Below are 10759 nucleotides of genomic sequence, written 5' to 3' on the forward strand. Positions count from 1 at the left end.
AAGAAAGAAAACAAAGTTAAAAATAAAGATTTGGTTGCACTCTCGAAGCCCGGACCTCTTTGTCCTGGTGGCTATGCATAAAAGTGACTCGGGGCGAAGGAGTGATTGCAGGCCGACATAAAGTTGGCGGTTTGACAACACGAGATGTTCGTAAATCCCCAAAAGTTCCAAGGAAAACACAAGATAAAAAAAACGAAAGAATACAGTGATTCACTGCAACGGAATAAAAAAAAGCGGTGATGCCCAGAAAATATGGCAAGATCGGATAAGAGCAGCAAAATAAAGAGCAGGATAGCAACATCGCCTTCCGGCGGCCGAAGGAATGAATTATAAAACAAACCACAAAGTAACTGACCCCTCTTGGCATTCGTCCCACCATCTTGCCCCCTCTTGTGTGACAGCCCCTTGGCACAGGCACCTTCCCGCCATGAAGTTCAGTAAAAATCGGGGTTCAGACAAACGAAGGGACGTTGCTGACCCGCGGAGCTTAGGCTGGTCCCCCCTCCCCCGTCTTTCCCATGAGAGCCACCCCATCTACAACCATGCTACCCCATGGGAAACTGAGAGAGACTACAAGCCACGCTTGTCGTCTTTTTTCGTCTCCTCCGAATGCGCACGTATTTGCCCGATACGAATTGTATTAAAACACCGAGGGCCGGACCTAAGCTACGCTAGTCCAGCACATTCGTCGTGAGGCCGTCTCGTAATTGCCGGGGGATAGCGGCCGCGCTTGGGTCTAAAAAAAAGAAAGAAAAAAAAGAGCAGCCCGGGTCACTGCTTGCCAGCCTTGTACCGGTAGGCAAAATGTGACCTCTTCCCCCGGAGAAAATGGGTTCCCAATCTGCGGAGGAATTCATTCTGAGTGCGTGTCAAAAGAAGCCAACAGTAGGTAAGATAGATATCTAAAATATAACAACTGTGATAAGATGTAAGCCGGAAGATGGCGTAAGGAACTGTGATGGATGTGAGTGGGTGCGCTTGGTGCCAGCATATCGGTTGTTAAACTGGCCAAGGGAACTTCTTCCATCGTCCACCGCACCAGTGCATCGACAACCTGAGTTGGCCTCACCACAAGACCTCATGACTTTTTCGGTTCCTTACAACTAAACAGAGATGTCGTGCACCAGCGCCAACGCTAGTTAGCGTGACCCCTAATTTGTACTGACGGCACGGCACCATCTCAAGCGACTGTGTTGGAGAGGATACAACAGTACTGTTGTCACGGTCAAGAATCTTAGTTCCGCCACTCAAGCAAGTAACCTCCATTCGCAGAGCGCTTCCACTTGGAAGCCCACCCCCGAAGCCAGACACGTTCACATATCCGATAACCAAGGCATTTTATTTACCTTGACTTGCAGTCCCTGCGCAACAAAATTATCGAACATTTACATGATAATAAGTATGGGTACAAAGGCATGAGTGGCGTCTGGTTGCTATAGGCGCAAGTATGCAGTTGAAATTTGCAGACCACAAACGTAAAGACCCCAATGGAGAAGAATTTCAATGACGACCATGTTTGAAAGCAATTTGGTGATGGTCTAGACTAACCGAGGCATCCAATTGAAACCATGAAGTCGAGATATAAAAGGCCCGACACAAGACCATGCATTTCGGGACTGCCCTAGGCCACAGGCGTAAATAAGATGTAATAACTGCGAAGTGTATATCGAACAAGGTATCAAGGAGAGCAAAGAAACGAGGGAATATGTTGCGATATAGGAAAGCAAAAGGATAAGGAAAAAGGAAACGAGAGATGACCCGAAGGCGAATATTAATATGTGAATAAGGTCGCCGTAGCTAATTGGACAAGATGAAAAGGAGACCTCCATATGGACCAGCCAACAGTTAGTGTGCAATATTAGGCGCGCCAAGAGCGCAGATTCCCTCTCCTTGGGAGCCTATGCGAAACCAATTGACCGACCCTGCCCTGGCGTATTGCCCGTGACCAACAAGAGATGTAACGAGAACGCTAATATGCAGACTCCAGGAGAGGAGATTTTAGAGAAGAGAAAAAGCATCAAGGAAAAAAAGAGGAGAGAGAAAAAAAGCAGATGCCATTTGGCCAATGAAGCCAAAATGTAGAAAAGACGAAAAAAAGAAAAAAAGAAAAAAACGCAAGCAAGACGGCAAAAAAGAAGAGAGAAAACAAGGCAGAAAAAACGGCAACCATTTCTCCCTCTCACAACCTTCCACGCCCTGCACCCCCAAAGCCGAGAGAAAAGTTAAGCGGAAAAATCGAGAGGTATATGCCTGGTATAAATTCCTACCCCAGCTAACAAAAGAAATCATCACTTCGTATCGTTTTATTAATACACGCTGTCTTCGTCGGCACCCTGTGACATCTCAGGCGTCGAAACATTCGACGACGCCTCGACATCATCCACGTAACCGACTAAAGCTTGCGAGTGGAGGCGGAAGGATTCACCCATCAGGCGTGTGATTCTGTATCAATGAGATTTTAGTTAGCGTCTTGCTTGGCATGAGAAACAATCAATATAGAACCAGGGGAGGAGGAACTTACCCCCAAACAACCACCTCATCCAGCATCGAGCCCCACAGACGGGCCACAATAGAGCTTAGATGAGCTACATAGGATTCGTCAAGGTCCTTGTCGAAAAGCTGGCGGATCTTGTTGTACATGGCTAACTCGTCATCAGTGGCAGGCTCCTCGTCATGTTCCAGACGATACAGCCAAAGACTGAGGATAATCATCATGTCGAGTCCGCATAGTGGGTGTTCTATGCTCCACTGAGTAGGTGATGTGCGCGCGACCCAGCGGACGCCCTGCAGGACAGCCGTTTCAATGCAGTTGAAGCACTCTTGGATGACCTTGAGCATCTCAGTAGTGCGCTTGACCTTGTCACGGGCACTTGACATAGCCGCAGCAACCTCGTAGGAGTCGTGGTACCGCAGTGCCTCTTGCACAGCCTTCAGGTCAACCTCCAGGCGGGAGCGCGCATTGCGGAACATGGCCTTGGCGTTGAAGAGCAGTGGGTGGCCCTTGTGGGGCGCACTCAGAGGTACGGCGACGGCTTCCGGCTCGCACAGTTCCAGGGACTTCTCCCAAGTCTCTAAAGCGAGCCTGAGCTTGTACTCTGTAACGACATCCTGCAGAGCCTCCGGGCTACGCTTGTGGTACCAAACCTCCAGGAAGAGCGCGTTTATCATCACACGGGTGGCGAACGCGCTGTACTTGAGCATTTCACCCTGGAAAAGGTTCTCATGCGCCTGCATAAACACCACCGTGTGAGATGCCTTCAGCTGTTCTTGCCAGGCGGCCTCGTCTGAGACCACTGCGTTCCAAAGCCCCTCGGTTGAAGGTAATTGCAGGTCCTCGAACTCGTTGAAGCCAATAGCAGGAGTGTGGTTGTAGGTTAATGTGAGCAACCCGAAGAAGATGTACACCGCGTAATACGTACGCCTGCAGCCTTCATCTTCAATCCACTCGGCGCGGGAAGGCAAACGTGCCTCCCTGGCCTCTTGTCTCAGTTTCAACTCGTATCGGTTACCAGACACCATGTTGGCCAACAAACTCTTGATAGAACAAGCCCATTCAAGCCCCTTAGGATCGCCACTCCAGCTGGCAAATATCATGTTGAGAAGCGAGCTCTGCATCGTCCAGAGAGGACATTGGCGAGAGCTGAAGTTCTCCTTGTTTTGCAAGAACTGGTTCACAAGCACCTTAGAGCCAATATGCAGAGCATAAGCCTGATCTTGATCGAACGCATAGAGTGCACCAATTGACAGGACTGCAAGCAGCAGAGGAGAAGAAACCTCGGTTGGCTTGAACGATGATGGATGCAGGAACGGCAGATGGTGATGGAAGAGTCCGAAGTAAGTGGCGAGGTAGCGATTCAGCGAGGGCAGATTTGGTAGACGGAAGCCGTCTGGGATGGCTTGTTCACTGTCACTTGTGCGAATGTTATCCAATATCATGTTACGCTCTTCGTCACCGATAACCTGGGGGGCTTTGAACCCAGCCATGGAGTGAGCCTGATGAGACTCGACTGGGCTGTGAACACCGCCATGAGCCAGGAAGGGCGAGTGCGGAGGAGCAGGAGCTGTGATTCAAAGCCTGTCAGTTTTGAGCCAAATGCAGTTTGGATCAGTGAGACTCACCGTTTAATGTCGGAGTACCAAGAGGGGGAAGCTGGGCTGGATGCTGAGCAAGAGATCCGTTGAAATTGGGCTGGGACTCAAAAGAGCCAGACGCACTCGACGCGATGGAATGGGCCTTGGGCTCTGCGACCGCCTGAGGCATGAAAGTGTCCCATTGCGGAATAGCAATAGGCCCAGAAGGAAAGGAGACAGGTGAGTCCATCATGTTTGCCCCGCTCTGCGGATACGCAGCCCCAGAACTACCTTCACCGCTATTAGCACGCATTGCGGCGGTAGCTTTGTGGTGTAGGTCTGCAACGAGCATCGCTGCTGTCTCCACGTCGAAAACACCTTCGCTGCTAGCTTCGATCTGTTCCAGGGCGGCCGCGTCGATACCTATCGGCTCTTTGTTAGGTGTTGCAACAGCCCTCGGCTTGGCTCCACCACGACGCTTTCCATCGCTGTGCAGGGGAACGCCGCCGTCTTTTGCGTGAACAGTGCGATCATGGCGAAGCAGTAGATCGCGACGTACGAATGTGCTGCGGCACTTCATGCACTTGAATGGTCGCTCCTTGGTATCTACAGAATTTGCATCACCATGTTAGCAATGCATGCATTTGGGGGGAATACTACCGACGCCGTGACGTGCGACGGCACGTGAAGCGAGCAAACTTACGAGACCTCTCGTGACGACTCCGGTGCTCACTTCTACTGAAGGCGCGGTTGCAGAACTGGCACTTGTACTTCCTCTCTGGTGCGAGTGAGGTTTTCCGCGAGGCCGGCGCCGAGGCCGCATCTGTAGGTATCGCAGCTACATTTGCGGCAGGCATTGTGACGACGTTGCTGTAGTCGCTTGTCTTTTGTGTGTCGTGATGGACTATGTGGTGTGGCCAAATAGTGGCAGGAATCCGTCAAGTCGTTCAACCAAACGTTCGACGGAACCGTTTTGACGGACACCAGCTGCACACACAGGCAGAAAAGCGACAACGGTCCTTGGGACAACAACGACGTCGAATGGAAGACACCCGGGAAAAACTTCGTAACCCCCTCACAGAACGATCTCTGAAATCGCCCGACTCCTCGCTCGCACTCGCTCCCGTGGGGTTTAAAGTGTGTCTCGTTGACGTTGCGGGGCGATGTTTGTCATTGGCGATAATGTGCTGCCGGTCATGGATCGAGATTATCCGACAATTGTGTGGGATCAACGGCCCTGGCCGTGTTTAAAACAATAAAAGAGATGCGTGTGGGCTGAACGCGATCCTGTCTACGTGGGCGAGACAAGACGCTGGCGATGCGTTGTGTTTTTGGGTGGTGGGATGGTGAGTGGCCGTTTGATGTGTCGAACGGGAGGATTGATGAGAGGGGTTGGAAAAGAGAAAAGAGAGAAAAGTTGAAGAGGGGAAGGAGGTGGAAGGGAGATTGGAGGAAATCAAAGCTAGGAGGGGCGGCCGCGCCGGGGTTCCTCCTACTACTGGACCAGGGTGGAAAGATTGGTGGGGCTCAGAGCTTCGAGGTCGGGTGGGTCTAGCGTACATGTCAGGGCAAATTGGGATTCGCTCGGGTTTGTGCTTTTGATGGACTTCTGGTTACGGTACGTGTGCTTACCCTAGCTGATTGCTGGCAGGCTGGTCATTGCCAGTTGTCCCAAGGCTTCTAATACTACATTACCAATTCCTCTGCTATTACAGCGATGGAAGATATGCGGTCTGCTTGGGGAGGGGCATTTTTTGATCGGTTAATTTGATGCATTACGGATATCAAGTCCCGCCGATTTACACGAATGCCTGGAACGGCGTAGTTTTTGGAGAACGCTGGGTTTGGCTGGCACGCACATCATCTATTCTTGGCCACCGTGTATAGTTTGGGACAGGACCGCGGGGAGAAAGCAATGAGCCAAAAATGGATTGGGACCCGCGTCCGTCAATTTTACGTAGTACGCCCTCCTTATCCACCATGCAGCCAAAATCTTGTCAGTTAAACCATCAAAGATCCGTGTAAGGGATGCAGAAGAAATCATGTTTGAGTTTTCTGCATAGATAAGCTAGCAACAGTCACCTTTAACACGTCCCTGAGGCGAAACAGAAAAAACAAAACAGAATAATAACGCCCAAAAGTCTACAGCTCAACCGCTTGCTCCTGAGAAGAGAAAGTGGGTGGGGATTTGAGACCAACAAACGGACTCATTTTCTTTCCTACTCCCCGTCTTCCCGGCAGACGTGTAATAGCCCCGCTTCTGAATTGCGGGAAGGTCGCGAGGTCCATCCGTACTGTACAGTTGCAGTCCTGGAGAACGGGACACGCGCCCGCCAAACAGCGACAGCTCTGAAAATGAGGGGAAGAGCTTGAAGTTGGAGAGGAGGATCTTCGTCGTCAGAGGAGCTCGCGCAAGTGTGCTGCATGCTCTCCGCATTAGACTTGGGACTAAACTGCAACTCTACACTTGACCAGTGAGGCTCGTGATGAGGACACACCAGACCAGTGCCCCGATAACCTCGCCCTACGATCGATCAATGGACGACGCCCACGCGTCGATTGCCTACCTATCGACCATCCTCCAGCCACACACACCGCGACCACCCACCCACCTTGGTCAATGCCAACGAAAAGGATGTTTTATTGGCTGTCCGAAACGGGACATTAGGCGGTGCCATGTTTGCAACGTCTTCCCTCCTTGAGATACGGCCATCGAGCGGGGCATCCGGTCCACCTTGTTTGCTCTTGACGAGTGAGGGGCCTGCAAGCTCTTTGGAGAAAGCTGGCACTCATTGCATATGCCCATTTTGCGACGAGAACATCCCTCCAGTTCATCCCTTCTGATGAAACCACCGTGTAATTGCGAACGATGACGAGCCTTTCGCATTTCCCCTGCGTACATCACAATGGCTTCGAGAGGGTTTCCGCCACGATGCCAACAACAGCCCAGCATTGATAACGCGACGCGCAAAAGAAATAGAGGGGTAGAGAAAATTTTTCCAAGCTAAAAATAAAATTAAATAGAAAATAAAAAATCCCCCAAACGAAAGCATCCGCTGAGAAGCCGATCTTGGTTTTATACAGTGTGTATTTACCAGCTTGTGATGCATACACACCGTATCTCAAGTCGCGTCGCGCTTTTCCTGACACATCCCGGTCGATTCGACCGTTAATTTACCGGACAGAGATTGGATTTTGTCTCTTCCGTCTTGAACGCTGTAATGAGGTCGTGACCTGCCCCCCTTCCCATCTCCCTTCGCAGATGGCCGTTCCTTGGGTTTAGATCCACCCGGGAAGACCTTCTGTTTCCCGCGGCGTCCCGTCGTCTCCATTCAAGGCTAGGTAAGTTAGCCACATGGTCGCGGGCCTGACTCGACCTTGCTCCTTTCTGCCAGAGAGCTGGGTCGCAGAGCTGCCCCGCGCGATTTTTATGATTTTTTTTTGTCTTTTGTCTAGAATGGGAGAGCTCTCGCGTGGTCAGCCTGGCAGCTAGCTACTGTAAAGCTAACTAAAGTGGCTACTAACAGGCACATAAAGTAAAGTAAGTAAGGTACCCATTCAAAGCTTTGAGGGGCAAACGGTATTTGAGGATCAAGGTCTGCATCATCAATTGAATGTTTGCGCAATAGAATTCAGGGCAGAAAATGTTTGATGATGCAATTTTCCGAGCACGGTGTCAGCTTTCTTTCATCCCTTTTTTTTTACCGGGAGACGTTCGCGCCCTCCCGCGCTTAGATTTTTTTTTTTCGCTTTTTTTATCATCCCTCTTAACACATCCAAGCGGACCCAGCTCCTGGAAATTGCTAGGCCAACAGTTGACCCCTGTTCCCTCGGACACCTCGCGGGAGACCATCCGGACGCCGGGCCCCGCGTGTTTCCTTCGCAGCCCACTTTCCATGTGGATATACAAAACGCTGCGTCGCTGGGTTTGTTCCCACATGAATGACAGCGCATTGGTAACGCCCCCTGTATGAGATGCCGGCGTGTCTGTCCCTCTCTCCAATGTTCCACGTCTTTGCTAGGTAGATACGTAATTAATAGTAATCAAGTACGCTGTAGAGCCGAAACCCTAACGAGAGATCGAAGCCGAGCGCAATAGGCAGGCCTTTCAGGGGAACAAGACAACAAATGAGACCGAGGGAAAGAAAGAAAGAAAAGCCAAGTGAAGACAAAAGAAGAAAAATTGGTTTGCCTCTCGTCAGCGATTTTAATGCCATATTTTGGCCGTACTACTAGGTAGTAGAGATACTGGAGGATATGATTTATGCCGTTTGACCGATTCTTTTCGGATCACCACCAGCCTCCCGGTGGAGAACATTGAAGCTTGACCAGCATGGTGGGCTGTCTCGCTACAGCGGCTGTTGCGTTCCGATTTACGCATCTGCAAAGACTGGAGAAATCATGCAGCTAGCAGTTGCTTGCATGCAGTGCTTGCATTGCGGTGAAGACATCACCGCAACGGCAGTCACTGATGATATCCTCACCGCCCCTCACCGCCAGCTTGTCGAGATGCAAGTTGACTCCTCGCAGCGGGGCTCAATGCGCTCTCAATAACTCTCAACAGCGACCGCGGACTATCAGTAAATAATCGGAAGGATTCGGACCGTCAACCTGATATATTCGTGGGCATATATGTGGCGGAATGATGCCTCGATATTGACAAGTGCAATGCCGCTTTCGCCTGCTCTTCCGAGATGGGGTCCCCCTGGATGTCAACGGCATCACGATCTGCAAGACGTTGGACACGCCTCCGCTGTCCCAGCGAACCTGAAGGTTTCTGACCCGCTGGCTGCCCCGTACTTTACGCAAGTCTGTCGCGTTGCCCTTGTCACCACCGGGATTTTGCGGGAGAGACGGCGGTGACAGGATCGATCCCATCTATCAACAGTACCAGAATTACGAACTGCTCTTTGACCCCTCGCTTTAACCCCTTCCTTTCCCCTTCGCCCAGCCCTTCCATTGGGAATTTCTCTCATCGGATTTTTATTTCCGTCCGTTTCCAATTTCTCTCTTGCCCCTCAGCTCTTTCTGGGTGGGCTAATACCCATCTCGCGCTTACCGAAGACAGTCCCGCACCCATCATGCGACCATGCGACCATGCAACAGAAGACTTCTCGAAGGCGCCAAAGTGCAAGGGTTGTTCTTAAAGTGGCCTTCTCAGGAGTTGAAAGGGGGCGTGAGGATGGGAACCACGGCAGACCGGTTTCAATCCCATCTTACAGTAGTGCTCGCGCCAGGCAGTCCTTGGGGCCCGTAAATCGAAAGCTGTTCTAGCATTGATGCTACTTCGTACTGGAATGCCTAGTCTGGATGTCTAAATGTCTGGACCGCGTGGAACTTTGATGCCACTAAAACGTCAGCAGCGTTAATTGTACGGTAGGTACGGTAAAGTGGGATGGAGTGGGATGGTTGGTATGAGATCGAAGGGAGGCGAGGGGCTTGTTCAAAGTTAGGGATGTCGACTGATCTTGGTCAGCTTGCCTGCGCTGCCTAACAACTCATCTGGATGCTGGCTTTCGGCTCTCTACGAATAGTTTAAGTTTGTCATGATGTACTTTGCATTACTTCCAAGACTGCTAGTGGTCTTTCAATCCTTTTTCTTTTGACACGTGGATTCTTAATCGGTGGCAAGCATGACATGGGACTGGCCGCAGAGCCTTTTAAGTAAGGGGGGGGGGGCAAAATCGTCGGACGATCTACTGGATGTGTGCATGTCATAGTGAGTCCATATATGCTATGCACCGCGGCTGTCAGGAGGCGATCGCGCGGCGAGCTGCAGACGATGCAGGTACAGCAACTGCCAACCGCAAACTAGCAAGACGATATCACCCAGTTACGACATTCGTCGCAAGTACGTACCTTAGCTACCTGTGAAGTACCGTACCAATTCGGATGCCATGCAGTACCAGCCGACTTCTGCTGTGTGTGTCACTGGTCGACCATTGGCGTATCGTGTCGCGTACCCCGCAGTCAAGTCAATTTGCAAGATGCGATGCGTCCAAAAACTCGAGTAACCCGCCGTTCATCCGTCCACTCAGAAATTACCAATAGGGGCGGTCGGACCGCAACAACGCGCAAAGACATCTACCGTTTTGGATCCTGTGGGACACAACTTGGAAAGGCGTCCCGGGCGGCCATTCTGATTCCGTATATTTGTCTCTGGCCGGGTAGCTTTGCTTTATAGCCAAACAAACATGAGACCAAGGCGCCTAGTGTGGCTGTTAAGCAGCCAACAAGACAATGTGCTAATTTCGCATAAAATAATCGAACGAGAAAGAACCAAAGAAGAAGAACAGACAAGACGGCGTTGTGTCCACCGTGCCTAAATCGAACTATTCTAGTGGCAACAAATGTACTACGAACACCCGGCCAGCATGCCTGAATCTTGGTAGACGCTGAGCTACTTACCTACTTATCTACCGCGGTGATCATTGAGTTAACACCATGCGACCACGGTGAGGTTGATATTACAGGGTAAGCTGGTACAACATTGGGAATAGGCTAGACATGCGAACTGGCAACACCCCAGATGAGGATGCAACGGAAAGCATCATTTTCTCCCGCGTATCAACGAAGCGATTGATCGTCAAGCCGGTGACCTATTTTGATGGCAAGCACCTACGAACCGCTATTTCGGGCGAGGGCTGAATTCAGCAGCGGGCTCGGCCAAAATCGTCTGTTCGTCCTG

General features: G+C 51.0%; 2 protein-coding genes across 2 annotated transcripts; one reads left to right on the top strand and one right to left on the bottom strand.

The window, feature by feature from the left end:
• Window positions 1–881: 881 nt before the first annotated feature.
• On the bottom strand, window positions 882–5469 carry MGG_00373 (uncharacterized protein). Its single transcript, XM_003718658.1, has 4 exons — window positions 4775–5469; window positions 4120–4677; window positions 2522–4061; window positions 882–2442 (listed from the first exon to the last, which is right to left on the bottom strand). The coding sequence occupies exons 1-4, from the start codon at window positions 4926–4928 to the stop codon at window positions 2307–2309; spliced, it is 2388 nt and encodes a 795-aa protein (XP_003718706.1). The 5' UTR covers window positions 4929–5469; the 3' UTR covers window positions 882–2306.
• Window positions 5470–10421: 4952 nt separating this feature from the next.
• Window positions 10422–10719, top strand: MGG_17467 (uncharacterized protein; the record flags this gene model as incomplete). Its single annotated transcript, XM_003718659.1, has 2 exons — window positions 10422–10459; window positions 10572–10719. 2 exons carry the CDS (start codon window positions 10422–10424, stop codon window positions 10717–10719), a joined length of 186 nt encoding a protein of 61 aa, XP_003718707.1.
• Window positions 10720–10759: the final 40 nt, after the last annotated feature.

This window comes from Pyricularia oryzae, chromosome 5 (genome assembly GCF_000002495.2).
Source record: "Pyricularia oryzae 70-15 chromosome 5, whole genome shotgun sequence".
Classification (NCBI taxonomy): Eukaryota; Fungi; Ascomycota; class Sordariomycetes; order Magnaporthales; family Pyriculariaceae; genus Pyricularia; species Pyricularia oryzae.